The sequence below is a fragment of the Centroberyx gerrardi genome, chromosome 14, assembly GCF_048128805.1.
Source record: "Centroberyx gerrardi isolate f3 chromosome 14, fCenGer3.hap1.cur.20231027, whole genome shotgun sequence".
In the NCBI taxonomy this organism is placed as follows: Eukaryota; Metazoa; Chordata; class Actinopteri; order Beryciformes; family Berycidae; genus Centroberyx; species Centroberyx gerrardi.
The window spans coordinates 23,966,403-23,992,973 of NC_136010.1; the positions used below are offsets into that span (position 1 = coordinate 23,966,403).

Below are 26,571 nucleotides of genomic sequence, written 5' to 3' on the forward strand. Positions count from 1 at the left end.
TACAAAAAAAAGTTTGGATGGCAGCATCTTTGCCAGGTATGTAACCACACAAATCCAGCAGTGCAGGAGTGAAGTGGAAACTAGGCTTTTACAAAATGGAAATCTGGAGCACTCTCAAGCAAAATTACCTTCACTCCTACATTCATCATTTATTACTGATTTTAAAGAGAATCATTTTTAAATAATGACATTTACAGCTCCTTTTCCAGCTGAATTGGTGTGTTTCTGCCACCTACTGGTGTAAACCTGCTTCTGCAAGGCTCTGAACAACATCAACATCACTGTGTGTGTGTGTGTGTGTGTGTGTGTGTGTGTGTGTGTGTGTGTGTGTGTGGCGCTATAACAATCAACCGTTTTGGATGATAACTTTTGAACTGCAAGTTATAGAAACAACATTGGGTAAAACTTTATTTGGATAGACCAATGTTGATTCTCAACCTAACCCTGACCTTAGCCTAACCCTAACCCTAACCTGACCCTAGTTCTAACACTAACCCCAATCCTAAAATAAACCCTAACCCAGACACTTAATAGACTACTTTTCACACAATTATGAGCATCACTTGAATCTCAGTAGACTTAGTGATAGTCACTTGATAGGAAGTTAAGTATCAACATTGGACTATCCAAATAAAGTGTGACCCAAAATTCTTTGTTCACTGAATTCCTTGGGTCATGCTATTCATTTCTGACCAACTAGATTTTCCACCATTTTGAATTTAGTCCAAAACACATTTTTGGTCCTTCACCAAATTTGCTTTACAGCATGTCTGGACTGTCCCAAATAAAAGTTATCAAATGGATTTTTGGTACTCCATACTCCATTGGCCATACTCCATTGGACACAAAAAATGAAAAAAAATTACATTTTACAAAACCTGCCATAACTCATGAACGCATTGTGCTATCATACCCAAATTTGGTGCACATATTCAGATAGTGACTCTGAAGTAACATACAAAATTTGGTGGTATTTCACCAGTAGGTGGCATTATAACAATACTATAATTTAAATACTCATTGCAGTCATTGTGATTCACTTGAAATTTTGCACACATCATCTTTGCACAAATGCACAACAAGCTCTGACAGTACCATGCAGAAGTCAATGGCATTTGGCCGATTTCCTTGGACCCTATTAATTGCTACTTGCAGCTATAATTATTATTATTATTGTTATTATTTTCATATTAGATGGCTGAGGGAAATCCAGTGTGGTTTGGGAGTTTTTACTCAACAGTCTGTAAAACATGCAATGACACCTGCCTCTTCCTAACCCACCTAAACTAATTTCATTAGTCTGGGTAAAAAAACAAAACACTGAATCCTGGTCATGGAAATCATCACATTTGGAGATACTGAATATTGACACAAAATATCGGCTATTGGCAGCTTCAGTACAATAATGCTGGTATTAGTATCAGCTTTCAATATACATTTTCAGTCTCATAATCAGCTGCTTAGCGTCAATTCTGCAGCTTTTATTTATGCTTTATTAATCAGTTTTATCACCTTTCCACCACATGCACCCAATGTAGCTTGTCATGCCTGGAACAAACGTATGTCTGACTCAATAATCCAGCTGGCAAATCATATCTGTTGGCAACAAGATGCAAACACAGAACAAAACACATAAAATTTGTTTTGGGAGAAATGGATTAACATGAGTCATGACCGGTTTTGACCCTGTGGTGGAAGTGGATTGGCTACAGCTGAAAATGATGAAAATGGTTATTTGGTTAATGCACTGAATATCCATGAGGCCATTTTGGCCTCCTATGATGTGGTCTGCAGTATAAATGTCACTGTCTTGCGGGACACCACAGTCTGTGTGTGGGGCCGCTGAGGGTTATATTCCAGTCACACTGTGACATTTGAGACCCTGGACACAGGGGCAGCTGCTGGTGAGAGTGCCCTTTACCTTTCTATTCAGTTTGATAAAAATGGATCATAATAAATGGGTTTTAATGGATTCATGAACATGACATCGGAAATATACCTGAAACTCACTCTACGGGCGTGAATAGTTTTTCTTCTAATGAACACTAATAAAGACAGTGTGAAACTGATGATTTCATGTTTCCTGAACATTCATCTAGAATCTGAGGCACAGTGAGGGTGAGATCACAGTTTCCTGTCTAGATGGAAGATTTGGTTTCGGAGACATAACCCAAAGGTTTGTGGTTTTATTTCTGCTTAACTGGCTCTTCCAGCAAACTAGTGGTTGATTTCAGTTGCGCTAAGTCTCTGATCACTTCACTGATAAACCTAAAATACTTTGTCAAAACACTCATGCCTTGAGTGACACACCACCTTCATGTAAAGCATTCATTATAATATTTCTGTCGTTCAGAGTGAGAAAATTGAGCACATTTCAGGCCAATTCAAAAGCTATTTGGATCTTGCTTAATTAAACTACAGAGCAGCTGAGGTCTAACGCTAATTATTCGCTTTGGTCTCATTCAAATAAGCGTTGACAGAGAGAGAATTTTCATTAGATAAACTTGGACAGCTGGGCTCACTGCCAGTTGCAGAGAAAAATCACTCAGGGGCCATAATGACCAATGGGGCACCTGACGGGAATGAAAAACAGATAAAACTAACAGTGCAACAGCACCCAACGCCCTCACCACCCACCCTCACTCCTCCACAGAAGTGGGCCCAGGCAGGCTGTACTGTATTAGCACGGTCGGAGGCTTCTTTTCAATTTCAGAAACCCCCCAACAAAATCATATGTTAATCATCTGATGAGAATACAGAGAATTCCACTCTCCAGTTAGGTAGCAATGTTGTACCTAAACCTAACCTAAATTTACACGCAAGTCTATGCCTCTGCTTCTGCTTTGGATTTCTTAAAAAAATAAAAAATAAAATAAAGAATAACAATAATAATATTAATAATAATAATAATCTCTATTTATAGAACACTTATCAAAAGTGCTAGATATGTACAAATCTGAGCAATAATTATAATACTAGTACTAATGCTAATAATAATAGTAATAGTAATAAACTTTATTTAAAGAGCACTTTTCTTAACACAAGTTACAAAGTGCTTTACATGAATGAAACAAATAACAAAAATTGAATAATGATAATAATAATAATAATAATAATAATAATAATAATAATAATAATAATAATACAAAACAATGAATAAAATTGTGAACAATAAATAAAGAAGACAAATGAAACAGCACAGGACAAATGCACAGAATACTCACAACTTAAATGTTATTTAACATTTCTTTATTAAATAAATAAATAAAAACAATAAAGAAAACAAAATGCAGTGTTTACCTAATGACACCAAAGACTTGGAGTTAAAAATTATAGAAAAAAAATAATTTAATACTTCTGGCTTTACAGCTGCTAAAAAAAGACTATCATCAGTAATTGGTTTACCCCTGATACTTGCATGAAAGTGATTTGGATACACTCTTTTTTCAACTTTGGATGCATGAAAATGTATTAGATCTAATATTTCAGAATTTATTGTATAAGGCAATAGCTTAACATCTGTTAAGCTACCCCCACCCCACCCTTATCTTATTTTTATGCTGCAATGTTATGTTTTGTAGCCTACTGCAGACTTCTTTTTGTGAAAACAAAAAAAAAATAAATGTTGATCACAGAAAAAAAAAAAAGTTTTTCAAAGTGTTTCAAAGGTAAGTGCTGGTTAACCGGAACTTGTGGAGCAGCCGAGTGGCGTCGCCAAGGGATTTTTTTTCGGGGAGAGATAGCCTTGAATATGTTTTGATCAAGGAATATATCAAGTTTTACCATCCACGCTCCGTTTAGAGATTTGCCTTGCACAGTGTGGGGTACGTTCGATGTAGCGGTCAGAGCGGGCCGGTTATTTTACGCGAGCCGGCACCGGCTTTAAAACCCGGCTTTGGGTGCGCAGAGGTACATGCCAGGACACAAATCGAACTCGCCTGTCAACGCTTAGTGGTATGTGTGCGTATTTGGTAGGGGTTTCTGTTAATTTGAATTTAACAAATAGGAATACGTTATGGATTATTTTAATCAGTCAGTCTAGGTCAGGGGCATGGATGGTCAGGGGAGGCAAGGTAGAGCCAGGAAACAGTGTCAGGAAAAAACAAGACAGGATATATCAATCTTCTTCACTTTTTCAAAGGAAGAAGAAAGGTAGGGTATGGTGGGTAAACGAGTGATTGATTATTCAAATGTGGAAAGACGGCAAAAATTACCCAGCTGTGTACTGCCGAGCTGATGACCATTAGTGTCCAGATAAACACTAGAGAGTTAGCTTGGACTGACACTTGACTTGGCTGATAGCTTTAGGTTAGATACTACAAGCTACAGCGAAAAACGTCATGTTTCAAATGTGTTTGTCTTGTGCTAGTGCTTTAGGTTACTACAAAATGTCAAGTAGTGTCTCCAGTTTGCTAGCTAGTTATTCAGCCTACTGCAATACAGCTGACAGACCTTGTTTGGGCTGCTGAACATTAAATGTATAAACGAATTCCCTTCACATGAAACGTTTTCAATTTGTTCCCCTTAAACGTGAGAAAATATGTTTAAAAATTAGATTTTGAATTTGTACCTCTATATTTACTAATGCTGGCCCATTCAGGCTGTATTAGGCTTTTCACCCAGGCCATAGCATATTACAGCTGTGATGTAGCATGGAAAACGTCAGCTTTCTAAGAGAAGGTGACAGGTGAAATAATTTGCTTCTTAAAATAGGTTATAGTTTTTTTTTTATGTTTCCATACCTAATAAACAAGCCAAAATAGCTTGCTATTAGGTTAGAATAATATTATGAGTTAGTGAAATATATAGAGGCTTTGACTGAACATACCTCATTGGATTTTATTTTTTATTTTTTATTTTTTATTTTTTTGCAGTTAAGAGGTAGCCTAGATGAGTGATGAACACATACTCTGTATCATATATAGCCTTTAAAGTCTTATATAGTCATTAATGAGTGTGTCTCTCTGTTTATCTTTTGTACAACCTGAACTGAACTGACGAGAGGAGAAGAGGACAGAGACAAAGAGAGGAGAGAAATAAGAGAAGAATTCAGAAGTGGATGAGTGTGGAGAGAGATGGCAACAGATAAGACAGACAGCACACTAAATATATCACCGTAGGCTCGTACAGACTGCAGTTCAAAGTGTTTACTGCTTCATTTACACCCATGCATGTTCATGTCAAATGTTTTCCCGGGGGAGGATGCCCCCGGACCCCGCTACTGCGGTTCTGTAACTTCCTCTGGTTCGAGCCCCAGATGTTATCAAATCCTATCAACGCCCCTGAAAGCTCCATCTACCAACAGAAGCACAACTTTGTAGTAGTTTGTTTGTAGATATTTCAAACCAAAGCAAAGGCTTCCATAAGCAACGTTTCTGCATGCGCTACCGCCCGGGGTCTGCTGGAGGATAAACCAATAACCACTAACACATTATAGGTTTGAAATGAATGAAGTTAATATTCTTGTTTGAGCAGACTGTGTCCATTTTTACGTCCATTTTATAGTTTTCATGTTGCCTTGTTTTTGGTACGTGCAACATGAACTTGCCATTCTCATTATTGTGCCAATACCCAACTTTTTGATTTGATTTGATTTTGATTATTTTTAAAACAAGTTCCATATATGGTTAAAAAACAATCTAGGATGAAACACAAGAAAGTCCAAGACTTATTTCCATTGTGGTCCTCTAGTCCAAGAAGGCTATATGGGCATAACCAGCAGTTGAAGCACAGTGTCAATGACTCAATTTAACAATAAATACAACAACAGACCAGTAATATACAAATACTGTACATCTTATACAATATAAACAATTCATGAATTCTACATAAAACCAAAATTGTCACCAAAAATCAAATAAACTAAGATGCCACTAAAATGGCTTTCTGTGAGGAATCTTATCCGTCAGCCATTTTTTTCACCATCCTTTTAAAGCTTGCCAAGTAATTTCCTTGTCTGTATGGGAATTGCACATGATGGTTACAGACATTTTTTTAAATTATTATTAATGGAATTACCCAAGAACACAAATGACGATAAATGTACAACTCAAATGGGTGTAGACTATTATTAAATATCAGTCAGCATATTTATTAGATCCAGAGTTGCAGAAGGTGGGAATGGGAGATCTAAAGCTCATATGCAGTAAAGAGCTTTTAGATGCTGATTCTTTTCACAGTCAAAACATCCCAAACTAGTGAAACAGTGGAATTCCAAATTGTTAACTAATATTATGTTTGTGAATTCAATGACCCATGGGTATAGCATAAATATAGAAAAAAGGATTGAACCCAGAATGGACAGGTAACTGTTGGCCAGCGTTGACCTGGACTCTCCAATAGCAACAGAGAAAGCTATATCTTAGGTGTGAGAAAAATCATTGTAAAGCAGTACCAGAGATGCCCATCCAGATGCTCAGGTAGGAGAGAATGAAGTCAAAAGCTATGGTAAGAGCTAGGAAAACTACAACTGAGGACTTTCTCACATCAGCTGCTGAAAGCAAGCCATTCATCACCTTGAGAAGAGCTGTCTCACTGTCTCAACTCTAAACCCAAAGAAACCGTCGCTGCTCACAGCAGTAACAAATTGGTTAGCTATTTTTCCAAAACCGAGGACAGGAATGGTAATTTACAGATTGGTCTGTTATTTTATTGTTATTTTTTACTGTTAGGAGAATGAATTGGGTGGATTTATAATTGTTAAGATATACAGACAAACCATTTCAGGGATTTCCCTAAGAAATTCATTGGGCAGAATATCAAGGGAATAGGAAATTGTTGGAAAAAAATTTGACAAAGAAGCTCAAAAATGTGTCACATTTCTCAGACGATCTACAGCTAAAACATTGAAAAAAAACCCTGAGCTATTTTTTTAAAAAGATCTTAGAAACATTATGCTCTTGCATTTCTTATCTTCTGATTTAGATTTTCTCATGCCATCTATCCTTTCCCTTTAATGAAGATTTGAGCTCCTAAATTTGATTTATCCAGAGAAGTAAGACTGAGAACACTTGTTCTATTTCCGCCACGCCACGCTTCACATTCACACAGCGCCTTGCTCAAGGACACTCTGAGAGCAGTTGTGAAAGAGTGTTACTCTCCTCTCCCACCCGTATTTTAGCCTAGTGATGGTCTAGATTATGTGCAACAGCTCTCAGGAGCTCCGACCACAAAGCCACAGCCCGACAGCTCTACACTGAGACACGTCAGTTGGCACCTGTAACCACAGCCTGGATGACACACACATCTAAAATCTGACCCGAAGTGCAGACCCCGGTATTTTGTTTCATGGAAAAAAATATTAAAACTACGTCAAGGTATTTTCACATAAGGACATTTGTCTCAAATGCATTTACAATTAAGCGTGGGCTTTAAGAAAAAAGAAATATTTACCATTCACAGTATAAGTTGCAGTATAATTGAAGGACCATTATTTCAGAGAGTTTGTTGAATTGTGGCATTATAGTAGGCTATTGGTATTATTATTTTTGTGATAAGAGTCCAGATTGTGTGTTGTATCTATGAATATGGTCGTTTTCTGTACAAGTTAATAGTGTTTCCAGATTGTGCGAATGAAGCAAAAATAAGTTATATCTGAGTTATACTTTATAAGAATGAACAAAGTGATACGCAGCACATTTTTTCAGTGTTGATTGGACATACTGTTTATAAACACTAGTTTGTGTTGACTTTTACACGCTGATTTATGACAAATAGTCTTGTCATACAGATGAATATTGTTATGTATATCTAAATATAAAAAAAGAAGTATTTTCCACCTTAGATGTAACTGTGTAACCATGTGTGAAGAGATGGCTTAGATCAAACCCGTCTAGTGAGATAAGAAAATATCCCACCCATCATCTCACTGATCGAGATAAGAAAATATCTCACCAGATGACATTTCAGTCATACTAACATGTAATATCAAATGATAAATGAGGATAATAATAAACATATAGCAGCTTTTGATCACTGCATCATTTACCTATGCTTAGGGATCCATTTTAGAGCAGATCATGAAGGACACCATCCTCTTGTTGGCAAAAATAATTCACAGCATCCCCATTGGTCCAAGTAGATATTTGGGGGGAAATGCACAGGGAAACGATCTACCTTCCCAGCACCGCCTTTGTGACATTTGGACAGGTCATTCACAGCTTATATTCATATTTGGCGGGAGTGCTTAGCTGAGCCTGAAGCACATCCTCCGCCTTATAAACCTGTGCAGACCATCCCTCTGCCTCACTCTGCCAGGAGCTGCTGTGACGATGTGGTCGCTCCTGCTGCTCCTCTACATAGCATCCCCTGACCCGGTGGCCTCAGAAGGCAAGTTAAAGCTTTTCTCTCCAGATTTAACTGTCTATTTCTGACTAATGACAGTTGGACAGTGATTTCATTGCTTTAGCAGATGTTGAGGAAAGAAAACAATAATCTTCCATAACTACGCGTGCTGCTTAACATCTGTTTTTGGCAGGTGCTTTTTTATAGAGAAACAAGAGTTTTGGAGAAAATTTCTTGCTGGAACTCAAAATGTTTTACAGGTACTTAAAGGAACACTTTGCCGATTTTCAACCATATCTCTATCTATCCGAAATCGGGATATAGTGTGAAAAACAACAGGTTTTTTTAATGTTCTCTGTGTCTCCGGGGCGCAGCTTCAAAATCTGTTGTACTGCCGCGAACCAGTGACGTCATTGGTTCTCGGAAGAATAACAGATTTTGAAGCTGCGCCGGCTCGCATGGCTGTTATTCGAACTACAGATTGTACTTATTCATTTTTGTATGCCCGCATCCATAGACATTGTTCATTTGCATATACTACCGACATTGTAATGATACAAAGCTGGTTGAAAATCGGCAAAGTGTTCCTTTAAGGTAAAAGTTCCTAAAAAGGGCAAGGCAAGCCACTCCGTCATCAGTGAAATACTACTACAACTACTACTAATAATAATAATAATAATAATAACAATGCTGAGAAGGCCTTTTGTTTGGGTAACACATGGTTAATTGTAAATCATGAATATTGGTAAAGTATTTATTCACTGATGATGAATTTGCCTTAATTCTTCCATTAGAGGTTCCAGTTTTCTACCCCTTGCACTTTAAAAAAAAAAAGCCCAAAAAAAACAACTGTTCATAAACAAGTCATGTTCTCTAAAGTTTATGTTTCTCTACTGAATATATTTGTTTTACAATTTTCAATTTCCCATTTGGCAGACGCTTTTATCCAAGCCACGTACGTATGAGATTTTAATACAACACAAGCAAGGATCTAGTCAGGAGAGAACAACAAGAGTAAGTGCCATAAAGCTAATGATGGTTATTCAGAGAGGAAGTTTTTAGTGTGGCCAGTTTCAATGGGAAAGCATGGAAACTGAGAATGGAGAAGGTGTTTATTTGAATGTATGACTTTGATTTGTATGTTTTGATTATTATTTGTTTCTGGTTCTTGTTTGTTTGGTGGAACGCAACGCCTCTATGTCTTGTAAGCCCATACGGGCTGGGCACCATGTGGTGCACGACACATTAATAAAAATCTATCTATCTATCTATCTATCTGTGGAAAAAATATTATTATTATATTATTAACAAGATCATACGGTAGCAACGCACCATCAAAAGACATACTGAAGTGTGAGGTTTTCAATACATCAAAACAAAGTTTTCAAATGCTTTGGAAAAACCAATATAAGAAGCAAACTGTGCCAAAGCAATTCTAGAAAGACAATGTTAGAAATATTGTCCAATTTCCAAATTTCCAATAAATATGTTATAGATTTGCAGTTCTTTCCAGGAAACTCTTTTAGAAATTTACAGTATCTTATCAACTCAGCCAAACTGACCTTTTTTATATAACTACTAGGGCTGAACAATTAATCGAAATTTTATCAAAATCGCAATATGGCCTACTGCAATTTTCAAATCGCAGGAGGCGCAATATTTGTTAAAGGCGAAATGTGTGTCAAAATACCATTTTAAATTAAATATTGTCATGCTGCAGAGATGTCCTGGCCTACACATCATATTGTACAGACTTAAGAAAACATCTTTGGTTGGTACAGATCCCCGCAAAAATCACACCATAATCATTTTAATACGTTTTTCAATGAAAATGAGAAAAATGATGTAAAAATTATCATTCCCGCTAATATTACAAATCATATCGCAATTGCAATATCAGTCAAAATAATCGCAATTAGATATTTTTTCAAAATCGTTCAGCCCTAATAACTACTATATAATTTCATGTTTTTTTTCTTGGAAACTCTGAAAGAAATGACCGGGTACTCATCAACTCCACCATTGAACTCTTCCTCTATTTTCCCTGTAATTAGTACATAATGTCACGGTTCTTTCCAGGAAACTAAGAATGAACAGTTCCTTTCTAGGAAATTATTAGGAAATTGCGGACCCGTGAAACTGACAACTCATTTACCTGCTTCCTAGAGATTATATTTACGTCTTGATAATAAAGTGTACACAAAGCAGGTACGCAAATACATCTACCGTATGTACACAAACAGTGTATGACAGAAAGTGAAAATGTTTACAGATGTACATTTATAAGTACAGTGCTGCATGATAGACTACCAGGTCAAAAACAATGGACTTATCCCATGACGATATCACCTTAACATGTAACCAGATGACAGGCTGATCCTTAAGGGAGGTAGCAACCCGTGTGAGGGCTACATTGAAATCTACCATGACAAGGCATGGGGCATCGTGGGAGATACCGGATGGAGCAAGACCAATTCAGAGGTGGTGTGCAGGAGCATTGGCTGTGGGAAGTATGTCAACTCCAGGAACATCCTACGGCCCAAAGATAAAACCAAGGTCTGGCTCAGTGATCTGAAATGCTCTGGGACTGAGAACCAGCTGTGGAATTGTGACAGTCCTGGCTGGGGCGTCAGTGAATACACCACGGGCAGCTTGAGAAATATTATATGTTCTGGTAAGGCTGCACTTCAATTTCAACATTGCTGGAGCTAGAGAACATAGATATTTTCTTTATTATTTGTGACGTATTTGCTACTGTAGGCATTTTTGTAGTATACATGAAAATGCATTCCTTCAGAAAGTCACTCAATTCAAAATGTGTGTGCTAAAAGCAATGGTAATGATAAATGAAAATGTTATGAAAAAGGTGTGATAAATATGACATTATTATTATTATTATTATTATTATGTATGTTGTTGTTGTTGCCATTACTACTACTGCTAGTATTATTAGTTGTAGTATTATTATTGTTATTATTTTGTGGTTGTTGGATGTTTTCCCACAGCGCACTTTTGCTGTAATTTGGCTGTTACCTTTTCTTGCTCTTCTAGGTAATATCGATTTTAGTTTGGATACATTTAGATGTGCTGGAGCTGTCCAGTACACCAAAACTGCAGATGGGAAAACTTCTCAAGGCTACGTTTGTAGAGATAATTGGGGTAAGAGTGATCTACATGTATACACTTCAACTGAATGGTACTCTTTCTGATGGTAGTACAGCAAGTGAAAGATGTCTGCGCTCTAAGGAAAAGTCCTATGATTTCAGAGGTTTGCCTCAGGACCGTGGGTTCAAAAGTCACAGACAAAATCTGACAAGAATCCACCAAGAACAAGCACACTGATAAAAAAAACAAGAAATCCAAAAGAGGACAACTGACACAAAAAAGGGACAGGACAGTTACAGACATTAGGTGCAAAAGAGGAATCCCACATGGAGGGATGGCTGAGAGACAAAAATGTAATTAAATACAAGGAATGTAGCAAACATGAATATAATAACAAAAAAAACATAACATTTCCTCATTAAGCCCAGAGGGTTGAAGTGTTTTGAGGTAAAGGATCCCTTTGCTTTCAGGCTGTAAAAGGCGTCTCTCTATGTCATCCCCTCTTCTTGTGCAATGAATTTGCTCAAAAGCAATAAAGGTCAAAGCAGAGATGGGGTTGCCGGCTTCCTTAAAGTGCCTTACTATGGGGGACTTTACATTCTCCCTTGTTATGGCACTACAGTACCCAATGATACACATTTTAACCGCTCTGCTTGTTCATTACTGATGCTCCCATCAGTTATTATACTCTCCCATTGTGATTGCAATTTAAGGGCCTTTGGCAGCAAGTTTGGGCTGCAAGAAATTATTAGTCTCCTTAAATATCAGTCTCAGAGCTGTAGCAATTTTTGGGCCCTTGTCCATTCTGGGGTCCTTTTCAAAAGTAATTTTACTCATATTATTATTTTTTTTTTAATTCTTATTCTTTATTACTTTATTTTAGGCACATGTAGCATCCATATAAGTCTTTTCTGTAATTTAATGCTCACTGTTAAATTTGCAGTCACATGCTTTTGCACCTTGGAATGATTTTGAATGGATTTACTTATCATTTACTTACTACTTACTTGTTATTTACTTATTATTATTATTATTATTATTATTATTATTATTATTATTATTATTATTATCATTATTATTATTATTATTATTAGTAGTAGTAGAAGTAGTAATATTGGTATTAGTATTATCAGGTTTTACTATTATTATAATAATGATTTTTTTTTTTTTTTTATAAGAGCGTTTCATTATCCCAACACTGGAGTTGCTTGATGCAATAGGCACTACTTTACATATTTTTCTTTAAATCAGTTTCATACCAGTTGTGGAAATCATTTTCACTAATGGAACAGAGCTTCGAGAAATACGTACTACAACTCAAAATAAATGTATTTATTTACATACATATTTACTCTGTAATGTATGTTTCTTCCTGCATAAAGATCAGCGTGCAGCCAAGCTTTTGTGCAAAACTCTCAATTGCGGCAACGTCAAGGAGATTCCTGAGGCTGAAATGATAACTCCAAAGGGTTCCAAAGGGAATCCCATATCTGTCCAGTGTACAAGCACCGATAATGAGGAGCATCTCTGGCAGTGTGCATCTCAAAATTCACCTTCACATTGCGAAAGCACTGCTTCCGTCATATGCTCCGGTAAGTTTTTTTTATCTCACTGCATTGATATGTTCTGTTTAGGTCTTGCCACATGTACAGTGGTTGTGGTACATATAAGCATAAACACAGGAATGTATACATGTGCACATATTCACTCAGGCGCATACAAAATGGATTTCTCACACACACACACACACACACACACACACACACACACACACACACACACACACACACAGGATATAACTAACTTGCAACATGTCAGTGAATTAATATATAATGGTTTATTTTAAACAGATCATCAGCGCTTGCAGCTGCGAGGTGGGGACAATGCCTGTGCTGGGACTTTGGAGGAGGCAATGGAGAAGGACGACAATGTCGTTTGGAATCCTGTTAAATCCTGCAATTTAACAAAGCCTGATCTCTGGTGCAGACAGATGCACTGTGGTACCAATGTCAGTCATGTCTGTGACAGAGACCAACATGTGTCACTGACATGCTCAGGTAATGCAACTTATTAATATCCAACTGCATCATTTCCACAACAGCCCTCCTAGCAACTATTTGGTTGACTTTCACATTTGGTTCACTTTTTTTTTTTATGATGTTAAATGGATTTGGAATTGGTAAAAGATTTTTAAAATCAGTGCAGCCTGCTACACACTATTATAGTCCCATGTTGAACCAAATGACATCAGGACCAGTTTTTTTTTTATTGTTTCTTTTCTTCCGACAGACAAAGTCCATATAACACTGATGGATGGCCAGATACATAGCCACTGTTACGGTGAAGTACATGTTAATCATTCTGGCCGCCTGTGGCCTGTGTGCGCCTCGAAGTGGAATCAAGAGAATGGGGAAATGGTTTGCCGTGAGCTAGGCTGTGGGAAGGTGAGCTTTCATTATTTCTTGTGAATGTCCCACAGTGTCAGGTTTGTGTGGCACTATTAAAACATTTTTAGTCTGTGTAAAAACATAGTAGTAATGAGTTTTTCTAAACAGTTTCTCCATAACTTCTTCACCTTTTAGTGTTCATTGGGTATGTCATTCAAATTTGCGTAGCGTCTGTTATTCCTTTTATGTCTAAACTCTAAATGAAACTTGTAACTCAAAGTATCCTGCTAACAAACATTCTTATTACTACTAAGCTATAATCCACCACTGGCAATTTAGCTGGGTGCTCTGTCAGCGCAAAACTCCCTTAGAGCTTCCCTACTCCTTTCAGGAAATAAATAAACCTTGAGTGAGTGAAATTGATATTGGAGCCATAAGCTTTGGTTTGCTACATATCTAGTCTGAAGTGGACCGCGTTCACTGGTGTGACTACAACTTCTGACCTGAACGGAAAATACTGTTTCAAGATGTGGGGTGAAAGAGGCCTTAGCCGAAATCCTAGCAAAGCCACACAATATCTTGTGTAAAATGTAAAACAGTGCAATCAAGGAAATGAAAGAGCAACAAAGATATTTTTATTTAGACATTTCAATTATCAAAAAGCTTTCTCAGAACATGATTTTCAGAATGTCACAAATACTTACGTTTTAAATTTTCATCAAACTTTTCTCTGTCATGAATGTATAACAGAGTATTCAGAGTATCATAAATGCTTTCTTCTAGATGATTGATGCAACAACAACCTCGAGAGGCAGAAAAGCGATACTGGACCATGTGAAGTGCTCTGGCAACGAGACTTCACTGTGGCACTGTAAGGCCAAGCATGACAACGGAGGTTTCTTATGCCCTTCCATCGCCTACGTAGTCTGTGCAGGTGAGATAGAGAACAGAAGACATCATCATATGGTGCAGTATGACGTGTTTCTTGTCCTGGTTGAGATGTACGATCCCTTTTACAAGGGAGATCTGGCCAAGACGGCAGCAGCAAGTTAAAACCAGAACAACAATTAAAGCATTGCTTAGTAAGTTGAGTAAGATGAGAACTGGTTATGTGATGACATGTTGTGATACGGATGTTCAGTTATATGTAGTTGTGTCTGCCCAAATGCATGCAGTTGATGGTTTATTGTTTCTCATTATGTTATCAAATCTCTCTCTGTCATTGTACAGCAAGTCCGGATGTGCGTTTGTCAGACGGTCTAGGAAAATGTGCTGGGAGAGTGGAGATAAATCATAAAGGCCAGTGGAAAAGGGTTGACAAAAACAGATGGACTGATACCAATTCAGATAAAGTCTGCAATTTCCTGAAATGTGGGAATGCAAAAAGGTCTTCTGACAAATTCTCCAAAGGTTCAGCCCAATTTCTGGATAAAATTTTGACTTGCAACTCAGATTCCAAGAATATATCTGATTGTTTCACAAATCAACTCAACTCCGCTCAGAGGGAGGCAGTGGAAATAACCTGCGAAGGTGAATCTTTTCTCTGTTTGTCTGTCTAGCCATCTGTCTGCCTGAATGTCTCACGATTTCTCTCAATCTTCTTTTCCATCTATATATGTCTGTGTACGCTAGATTAGAGATGCACGCTAAAAGGGACTCAACTGAACCTGAAACTGGCCTTCACATTTCTCAGGGTGTTTAAGTGGAAACTGTAAAAAAAAAAAAAAAAAATAAGTAGAAAGAAATCCACTTTATTCCTTGCAGTTTGGGAAACTATTTCATACAAACTATTAAAACAGATTGATTAATTTCATTGCCAGCTGCAAGATGGGAAGAGTACTGAAATAATTTGAATCAAGTAAGACTCCAGCAACAGTAAGATTACTTACCAAAGATATTAATAGAGCAATTTTGAAAAAGTACTGAAGTACATTATTACGTTCAAAAGGAAATCATCAAGAATGTATATGTTATAGAATCATGGCACCAAAATCAACCGATGACCCATTTTGACATGGTTCTTGCAAATAAGTAATTGCAAGAACTCCAGAAGATATCACTGTTTTCACAACTCTTATGAAACAAGGACACACAGTGTCACAGATGCGAAGCAGCCTACACCGTTCAGCAGTGTTGCAGAGAGGAGTCAATGATCCTGCTTCAGTGTGTTGTCAGTAGACATTGCCATGCCTCCTAAAGGCCACTAGGGGTCAGATAGGCCAACTGTGAGTGAGTGAGTGAGTGAGTGAGTGAGTGAGCGAGCGAGGTCCATGAGTTGCTTCGTATTTAAAAACATAACGCGAACGAAAAAGCACCAGTAAATACTAGCTTAAGATTTCTCTATGTTCATACGTAAATGTATCCCAATAAATTATTTTAACCACCTCTTTTCTTTGCCGTCATCCCACCCCACCTCGGTCAGAGCACAAGGTGGTGTTTCTGAAGGGAGATGGGTCCTGTTCTGGCAAGGTGGGGATAGAGTATGCCGAGAAGAACTACTGGCTCTCAGGGTCCAAAGAGACATGGAACACCGAGGCCGCCAAAGTGGTGTGTCGACAGATGCACTGTGGGATTGTCACAAATTATACCTTCATCTCTCCTAGCGCTGGCATGAAAAATGATGTTTGGCATGAGTCTTACAACTGCTTGTCCGAAGATAACTCTCTCACTGACTGCCAAAAATACAATGGAACGGCATCCAACGACAGTATTGCTGTTGTGACATGTTCAGGTAATGTAACACACTCATTTTTGAATATGTGTTGTTTTGTTTTATCCTTTCTTCTGCATTGCATTCATGGTGCCAAAAAACTCCATAAGTGCTGTCATGTGTTTATGTCACTGATATTTGAAGGTGAGATTTTTTAACTCAAACATGATACAGCTGGTCCAATTTTTACGAAACTTGGAGGGTTGATGCATTGGACCTGTGTTTTGCATTTTAAAAAATACACTGATTGACCTGATGGGGGCACCATCACTATTTTGAATGTAACAGAACTTGGAAGGATGATACATCTTGCTACAGATTGGCCCAAGGGGTGCCTGCATCATTCATGGGGGATGACACGTTTCACTTGTTTCTCCTTTGCCTTCATTCTGAAACCAATAATCTGCTGATACCAGTCTGCAAACATCTTCATGACCCCTTTTGCTATTTGGTGTTTGATTTACTCAACAGGTAACATTACGGTGAACCTGAAACACCAGTGTTGGGGGAAGGTGGAAATGTGTGCGGAAGGAAAGTGTGGTGGTGTGTGTGCAGACTCCTGGACAGACGACAAGTCTAAGTTGCTGTGTAAAAACCTGGGCTGTGGGAACAACATCCTACCTGTTGATCTCCTGAAAAAGAACGAATTTGGAGTCACCATCAAGAGTTTGCACACTACGCAGCAGACCACCAACCTGAACGAGAGCAGCATTGTCATAAACAGCGACAACTACTGTAATAACAACCCAGTCTATGTTGCTTGCTCAGGTAACCGACACTTTGAAAAACATTCATAATAACAGCAAAATATCAACAAATATGATTATTGTTAGATTGCTAAGCCACATCTTTTTTGTCAGCTTGAATGCCTCATGTCTTCCCACCATCCTGAAATCTAAATTTCAAATTTCAGGTCCCCCTATAGCTCCCTATCCTGATTTAGCACTTACTGCCAATGTTAGAGGTATATTGTAGGATTCAAATAATATGGGCTTTTGAAGGCCAATATTGATACCCATATTTTGCACATAGCCAATATTTTGTGCCGATATTAAATATCTTTCAATTTGACAATTTTCATGCCCAAAAAATTACAAGAGATCAGTGTTTCCCCCAGAATTACATTTTGGCAGGGTGGAAAAAGAAACCAAACTAATGAAATTGTTATACTTATAATAATATAATACTAATACTAATGATATTGGTGACAGTACACCATACAATATAAACCAATATATCGCTCTAACCATAGATTTTTGTAAGGAAAATTAATACTAATATCATTTCACTCGCACAATTGTGACGTCTAAGTTATTGTGTGGGTGTATGTACTAAGGCCTGAGTGTAGATGCCACAGAGCGGTTTTAACTCTGTGATTATCATTGTTTTGATGCAGGTAGTCTCAAGGCCAGATTCAAGGTTTCCAGAAATAACTGTTCTGGAAATCTGGAGATGTACTATCAAGACCAGTGGCGCCCAGTCTGTAAAAAAGCTCTGGAAGACATCAATGTCCGAAACACCATCTGTAGTGAGCTGCGCTGCGGACAGGGTCTCAAAGTGCTCAATTTCTTCGGACCTACACCAGACAAACCTTTTGTGTCAAACCTACAATGTGATGCCAACAACCAGTCATTAGCAGCGTGTAGTGCTGTTTCCCACACCTCCTCTTGCACTCCTGGTGGTCTCCAGTGCTCTGGTAAGTGCCTTGGTATGGTCCCATATTGGTCACCCTCAAAATGTCTTCTTCATTAACACTATACTGCTCAGCCTGGTCTGAGCACAATGTCGTAAAAGGCAAATGACATGCTCCATCTGCTAATAGTGAGAGAAATATGTTTCCCCACCATAAAAGGATTACATGGAGGAAACACGACTAGAAACAGGGAGTAATTTGACATTGGCGGATACATTTGCCTTCAACTTTGACGACTCAGGTTCAATTTCTAACTTTTGTGACAGTTTTCTTTCTCTGAGTGAAGTTTTCATTTCAAGTGTTTCTTATTTAGGCCTGACCAGAACTGTACCCTAACCTTAACCCTAACCTTAAACAAAGTTGTTTTACTTGCCTAAACTTAACCATTAGTATTTTCACATGACAAGCCTGTGGAAATGGCAAGTCCAATTTGTGCTATTGTTACATAATCCTTCCATGGTGGAGCAACATAATCTTTACATTATTTGTGTCCACAACACGTAATCTGCGTTTCAGAATTCTTGCTCATTTCACAAAATTTTGTGAGATTTATTATTACCTCAGACTCTGTGAATATTTCTTTCACTGCTGCTTCTTGTCTTAGACTGGCGGAAGATGAACCTGATCGTGGATGGAAAGGCCTGTGAGGGACATGTGTATGTTTACAGTGAGAGAAAAAACGTTTCTGTTTCCAGTGAAGGCTGGACAGCTAAAGAGGGCCAGAGGCTTTGCCAGGATCTGAACTGTGGCAACTTTGGATCAAAGAATTCTTCAAAGAAGATTTCCAGCGACACTATGTGGGGGAAAAGTTTCAACTGTACACAAGTAGATAGTCCAAGAAACATCTGGGACTGTGAACATGAAAAAGAACCCTCACTGAACGAGCAGCTGTATGTCTACTGTCAAGGTAAAACAGATTATCACTACAAACTACTATAAAGTATGCTGACAAATGAATGTAGAGGCTTTGCAGTTGTGCCGCAAATCTCCTAGCAACCACATCTGGCGCCATAATGGAGGTCCATATTGGAGAACTGGCTGTGCAAATAATAGTCAAATATATAAAAACTGGACTGGAAAAGGAAATATACCTGAAAGATTGCTGTGGTGGTGGGTGTAGGTAAATTCAGTAACATAAGTAAAAGTGAACAGTCTGATAAGGTGGATTTGTTTCCAAATATAGATTACTGTGACACAGTAAAGTGTCTTGTCTTTAGCTCTAGTCTCTACTCCAAAACAGGTAGCTAACAAGCCAGCAGGCTAATTTAGCAAAGCAACTGATGTTAGATGCAACTACCAGCTACTACTAATGCTAGCTTCTACTAGATACATTAGGCAGTGTGCTAATCAGATGTGTTTACAACAAGACAGTGATGGTTAGCTGACATTTTATAAACACAAAATGAATCAGATGGATCAGTGGCAAAATGATCAGTTTAGTCAAAAACACAAAATTCAATCATGTGAATTAAATTATGTTGAGATTAACAAATGACACATTTAGAAATGCAGTCAATTCCAACCAAACACTACAGCAGCTGGTTTCACTGATTAGTTCCCCTGGTTGAAGGTGTGAAATCACCTTCTGTAGTGTTTGGTTGGAATAAAAACCTACATACACTCGGCCCTCCATTGCACATGGTTGCCTATCCCTTCTCTATACTGTGGTGCAAATTGAAAGCCATACCATTTCAAATACCTGCAATGAGTCAATTGCTATTGAATGAGGTGTCATTTACACAGACTTTATCATATCTAGTGGCCTCAGTAAAACTTCAGAAACCACTTCAGCTTCATTTGTACAAGAATAAAGACAGTTCTATGTGACCCAGATAAGAGTGTTATCCCACATTTAGCAGATTGGGCTCACAGAGGATTAAAAAGCATATTTCTTTGCTCCTTTATGTTGATTAATTTTCATTTCTTGTTTTCTCATTGTTTTCCTTCCTAGGTGAACCCAATGTCAGCCTTTCACAGCACTGTTATGGTGAGGTGAAGATCAACAATGTTGGGGTGTGCCATAGTAACTGGGACGAGAAACATGCACAAATAGTTTGTCAAGACCAAATGTGTAGCAACGCCCTCCCTGTTCTGAAATCTACCGCCGTGAGCGTTGGATCTGTGAACCATGTCAGCTGTGAAGGTAATGAGGCCAAACTTGGGCAGTGCATGACAACCAAAGGAACGTGTACAGGAGGATTGGTGTCTGTTTACTGTACAGGTGAGTGAGAAGACCTATTAGGTATGCTATTTGGTATAAGATCCACCTTTAAACCATCAAATAGGCAGGGTGGGCCACCCTCCTAACCCCCTGCCACCCTGCCTAAAGGAACATCATTTCTATTATTGCAAATGGGCTAAAAAGTGTCACAACTGGTTTAACTTGGTGCTGGATCATCAAGCAAAAAAAAATATTGCACTCAAAAACACATTTTGGGCTGCAAACATTCTTCAGTGGCATAACACATTTGTGTTAATTGTTCCCCTGCTGCTGCTTTTTACGGAATGTATTAACATTCATTTTTGAGTATATAAGTATTTACTCCTGGTTTTATGTTAGTAGGAGTTATGTTTTTTTCATAAAATGGAAACCTTCAGAAGACCTAGGGCTTAAAATTACCCATGAATGTATTTGCAGTCAAAATGGGTAATCGGTTGATTTTGTTGGAACACATAAAATCCTAATGATTTTCATTCATTTTATTAATTTCATTTTAATGTAACAATGTACTTTATTTTTTCAGTGTTGCTCTTTTAATTTCTTTGATAAGAGAAATTAATCATTTACTCATGCAGAGTAAAATTTCAGTTAAAAGTTTCAAAGTAACATTGTTTTTATTGTAGTCAAATGTTTTAGTGCTCTTCCTGTCTGAAATGAAATGAAATGAATGAATCTGTTCAAGTAGTTTGTATCAAACACTGTTTCCCAAGCTGCAAGAAATTAAGTTGAAATTTCTTCTTCATTTTTACAGGCTGTATCAAAATCAACACCACAGGAACGTGTGGAGGGCGGATTCAAGTCAGTTATCGAGACAAGTGGGAATCTGTGTGTCTCATAACCTCACTCACAAGCCGTGTTAAGAACCTCCTGTGTAACACGCTTGGCTGTGGCAACGCTACTGAGTACATTAGGACCGACCTCGTAGAAAAGGTAAACTCTTGTGTTGTCTTGTGTAAACTCTTGGTGAATCCCTGCTCAGCTTCCTGTCTTCTCCTGACCATTGTATTTGTATATTACATTTTTTTATGAATAAATTTTGTTGTCAAACAAAACTTTCTATTCTGTTGTACGACTGCGTAAAAAAGCTCAAGACAAGTTTAAATTTGATTTAAGGTGAACTTGGAAACAACACTGATCTGCAACGAAAATAACAACGACATAAGGCATTGTGTCCGCCAACAGTCTTGTGGTAAAGCTATACCAGCTGAGATCTACTGTGACGGTAATTATGTTGTGATCTACTGTGACTAATGTTTTCTAAATCTGTCAGAATCGTTCCCAAATGATTGATTCCATTCAAATGAATTATTGTTTTGCTTACAGATCAGTTTATGTGATCTCACCCGGCTGATAATGAAATGACATAAAACTGAACTTGTTTCTAACATAAAATCCATTTCTGATTGGATTAACATGGCACAAAAAATAAATCGGCTTAATCAACTAGGCCTACTCATCTGACTCTGAGCGACTGAAAGTATGGCAAAAGCAATGTGACTGTGTGTGATTTCAGGTTATGTGGTCCCAACCGTCCCACCTGAAGCCCCCACCCCACTGATAGTGGGTCTTTCCCTCGGAGGCTTGTGTCTGATTATGGTGATTTTGCTCTTTCTCTTTTTGCGAGGACGCATCCTCAAGAATGCCAAATGTGAGTATCTTAGTCTGTTACAGTCTCTCATCTCTATTGGTAGTCATAAGAGATTCACCAGTGTAAAATAAAAGATTCAAAACAACATAGCAAATTCTGTTTGGCTCAGTGGCCACAGTTGGATTATCATACTAATAATTTTCTTGGTGTATTGCAACTTTTTACAGTGTTTGAATGTAAAGCCTCTGATTTAAGTGATTGAATTGCAATTTCAGTTTCAATTTTACTTGTGCAGGTGGTAGTTTTTATGTCAACAGCTGACAATTTTATCACTTCTAATGAATTACCCTTCAAACTCAAGTTCAGCACTTCAATAAAGTGAATAGGAGACACACAGTCTGATTATCCCAATGTAAAAGGAGTTAATGGTACCATTTAGCCACAAGAGGCCAGTCTTTCTGCACTCTGACAAAACCTTGACCACTGTGAACATTTCAGAGATGAAGAAGTTTTCAGCATTTATATTTGTTCAACCTTTCATTGGCGACTAAAACTAAAATTACAACATTTCTTACAACCAATGCTTGCTCTAAACCTGATGCTGAATAGCAGCAAAGATGTTACAGGTTACTGTCTTTGAAATGTGTACAGAAGTCAAGGTCTTGTCGTAATGTGTGTGTGTGTGTGTGTGTGTTTTATGCATATGTTTGTACTACTTTGCAGCCGTTTTTTCAATTGTCTTCAAATACTAAGAGCACATACATTTGCATACATTTGCATATGCAATAGGTTTCTAATAAATAAATTTCTAATAAATTTCTAATGCTATTTTTATCTAGCAAGATTTTCAACAAGAAAAGAGGTGGCGTTTGAAAGTGGTGACTATGAGGATGTTGCGAGCACTGCAAATGAAATGAGAGTCTTCAGTGACAGGGGTAAGGGTCAAAATCAATCAACTACAAATTGATCAACTACATTTTTTTTTTAACTGTGTAACGCAAGCCTTTTTTAAAATGCAGTGACACATTTTAAACAATCAAGTGGTGAGAGTTAATGCTCTATCACTACATTATATAATGTACGATTGTGCTGGTGCAGTGTTTTTGATGCTCATCCAATTAAAATAAATTACAATTCTTAATTCTCATTCACAAATGTACATAAGAAAATCCAATGCAAGTTGTGATATATCAAACTTGATCTCAACAAAAAAAACATAAGCACTGGTTTCCTATATGTCAGAAAGCTTACTTCTGTCTTTCCTAACTGGATTGATTCTAGGTTTTTGTTTTTTTTGTTTTGTTTTCATATTCTTGGAAATTACCCTATGATAAAATGTAGGACAATGTGAAAATATTTGCCAACCACAACACTGGTGAGAATTGGCTGTGGTACGCTGCTGTACCTACTGAACTGATCTGTTGCTGTTTCGCACGCAGGATCCAGATCAGAGACTGCAGTTTTCACACAGAACGATGCGAGGAGCGCTTCCTCTTTTTCTTATGATGATATTGAAGAAGGGGACGAGGCTGCAGCTCTGCCGCTGGCCAGCGGACGACAGGCTGCCGTCGCCAATGACTCAGGAGCCGATTGCATCAACAATAACACCCCTGCTCAAAGTGCAGGAAAGTTTTGAACTACTTTAATAACTGTTATCATGCACATCAGCATGTTAAAACCTTCGTAAAAGCATTAATCGTAGAGTGACAGCATAAATTGCTGTAGTAGAAAGTCCTCACTGTTTCACAAGTAGAAATAACTCAAATACAAATACTGAGAATCCCCTAAATTCTCACTCTCACAATAACTTTAATTGCACGTAATAGTAAAATAAAATAAAAATATTTAAAAAATATGACAGTATATTTTATACAATACAAACTTGCTATGAAATACTGTCACACATTATTTCATCCACACTAATATACGACCAACATTTTCATGTAAATAAATATTCGGCCATTTTGCTACTCTCTGTTGTCACCACTTTAAATTATGTGAAAAATTACAAAAGCTCCATGTAATATTTATTTTTTTATCACATGTAGCCATTGTCTCTGTTTGTCTTTATTGAACAGATGTGACCTACGAGGTGGACGACCCTCAGGAGGGTTATGACGACATTGCTGCTAGCCCTGAGACCTTGGAGACCGAAGTTGAGGTCCACTCCAGGTCCAAAACCCAACCTGGAAACAACGCAGAGGCGCCACCAGGGGCGGTGCGGGGGGAGGACGACTACCTGGAGCCTGACCAAGACATGTGAGCCAAACCTGGGCTGAACACCTATTTGAAATGAGAGCCAATCACATTTTTAGGATTGATTGATCTGTCACAGTGGAACAACTGGATGACTCCAAATGCAAAACCACAACTGTTAAAACCCAAAACTAATTTTCCACGGTGGTTTCAGAGTGGCCTATCAGGGACTGTCCCAGTTATCAGACAAACAACAAAAGATAGGAATTCAGAACACAGCCATGGATAAAAGACAAAAACAAAAAAACTATTCTAATGTGTTGAAAAAGTTGAAAAAAATTTAATAAAAAAAATACTGATGATTTTCTATAGTTCATCAATGAGAAAAAGGACATCATGTCTAGCATTTGTATATGTTCCAGGGTCTTAAATATGTATTGTATGCAGAAGAAACATACAACTGATTGTGTTCTAGTGCAAATTTGTGCACAACATAGTGATTATTGCTTTATATAATTTCCACTAAACCTAGATTTGGCTTTATCTCTTATTTTACATACTTTTGTGTTATGTATTATAGTGTTGGCCTGTCATCAATTCATTTGGTAAAATGTATGTTCTTTCTCTTTAGGCGTATAAAATGGGAGTGAGAACCGTGCTAAGGACTTCAATCAAAATGTGAAGTTCCAATTTCTTTTTTCTTACACAGGATTCTTTTTTTCTTTACAATGGCTATTGCCTGGTATTCATTTTATGGCTTTTATAAGATGTTAAAATGTGCTCGTGTTCATTGGGATTAGTGCAGAGGCTTATTGACATCAGCACTTATATTCTGCTATCGCATGTAAAATTACATTGATATGAGTTTTGTTGTATTCAGCATGTTTTTTATGTATTTTACAAGAATTTGATAAGAAATTGGATGTATATAGTTGAGCTTGTATCATATTAATATTTTATTAAGTAGATGTATTTTTTTCTCCAATGGTTGCTGTCTGGTGTTATAGATGTTGAAAAGTGTTCAGGCCCATGATATCAAGATTGTGTCCCTCAAAACATATTTGTGTACCATGAAATTCCCCCATAAAAAAAGAAACAGAAACGGCAAAAAATGAAAAATATCACCTACTCTTAAATGTGTAGAACAGCAGCTGATAACCTAAAGTTATAATACCACATGCTTTGATTTTATGTTCTGTTTTTTACTTAAGTTGAATAAGCTTAGCTATTAATCTGTATTGCCATTATTTGAATATGTTTATTATGTTGTCACCTTTAAAATGACAGCAATTTGTTTTCATCCAATAGCCTTTTGTGGTGTTTTAGAAGAATCTGATAACAAAATGGCTTCATAGGGTTGAAATTTTAATGTTTTATGTAACACATTGAAAATTATTAAAGTAGCCTTTAGATGCCTGGTTGTTTTATTTTTCAATGTTTTCCTCCACATTATTAGATGACATTTTACCCTTCATACAGTTGGTGTACACACCAGTAGCAGGTAATAGTAGGTAATTATAAATTAGTATAGTGAAGTATGTGTTGTTAAACAGGCAATTAGGATCCTTAAAGTTCAATCATATAGCTGTAATATCTACTGTATTTATTCATTTATCTGTTTTACAAGAACTACTGAAGAAAAAGACAGCAAGCACGTTGTGTTAGTGTCAGTTATCATTGTCAGTGTTGGTAAAGATGCTGTATGTCTTGCTGTTTCGTGTTACTCTTTGAAGTCACATTTCAGTCTGATGAACGCATCAACTGCACAGCGGTCAGTGCACGTGTCTATGGAGTTATGAGCAATATTGTCGTCTTGAAGAAACCTTTGAATTAGCACATTCAAGATGTGCTAAACATGTATTTGTTAATAGCAGTGTGTTTGGACACAAAATCCTTCACCCAGAATTTGTGTTTACTGTATGTTAACACTCCCATACTCTCTATCTAGTAATGCCAGGCTGGCATTACTAGCACATCTTCCTCAGAGACTCCTGGACTTTGGAAATTGCTCTGATGTTGAGTATCAAACTGTATGTTTTTTGCCATTTATAGTTTGATACACAGCACAATGAGCCATTTCCAACACAAGACATGGTCTGTAGAGAAATACACAACATCAGTTTACTGAACATTCATCTGATTCAAAGTTACTTGATGCTGCCTGCTATACTTCCTGTAAATTCAGCCATGCAGTTAAATCTGTCTCCTCACCTCTCCGTTTTTTAGGTTGTGATTATTGTTGTGATTTTGTTGTGCAGCTGCCACACAAAGCCAACCCCGGCCTAAAAAAAAAGGCAACGCGAAATCCAAACACTACAGCACTGCTCCAGACATTTAGAATACGATTTCATGTCCATGCACTTCAACATTCTTTATAATCACTTAAAC

At 37.5% G+C, this 26,571-nt stretch overlaps 1 protein-coding gene across 1 annotated transcript; it reads left to right on the forward strand.

The window, feature by feature from the left end:
- Positions 1–8,270: 8,270 nt before the first annotated feature.
- On the forward strand, positions 8,271–25,582 carry LOC139933468 (scavenger receptor cysteine-rich type 1 protein M130). The gene is made up of 20 exons (XM_078288104.1): positions 8,271–8,328; positions 10,649–10,957; positions 11,335–11,442; positions 12,771–12,980; positions 13,239–13,388; positions 13,678–13,832; positions 14,559–14,709; positions 15,006–15,305; positions 16,198–16,506; positions 16,957–17,253; positions 17,882–18,181; positions 18,783–19,085; positions 20,130–20,399; positions 21,151–21,329; positions 21,513–21,621; positions 21,913–22,047; positions 22,827–22,922; positions 23,427–23,606; positions 24,066–24,246; positions 24,815–25,582. Exons 1-20 carry the CDS (start codon positions 8,271–8,273, stop codon positions 24,831–24,833), a joined length of 3,819 nt encoding a protein of 1,272 aa, XP_078144230.1. The 3' UTR covers positions 24,834–25,582.
- Positions 25,583–26,571: the final 989 nt, after the last annotated feature.

What these genes read in the sequence shown, in the direction of transcription:
- LOC139933468 (XM_078288104.1), top strand. Translation starts at nt 8,271, where the DNA reads ATGTGGTCGCTCCTGCTGCTCCTCTACATAGCATCCCCTGACCCGGTG. An exon ending in TGACCCGGTGGCCTCAGAAG is followed by an intron (nt 8,329 to 10,648) that starts GCAAGTTAAAGC and finishes ACATGTAACCAG; the next exon opens with ATGACAGGCTGATCCTTAAG. An exon ending in AGTCTATGTTGCTTGCTCAG is followed by an intron (nt 17,254 to 17,881) that starts GTAACCGACACT and finishes GTTTTGATGCAG; the next exon opens with GTAGTCTCAAGGCCAGATTC.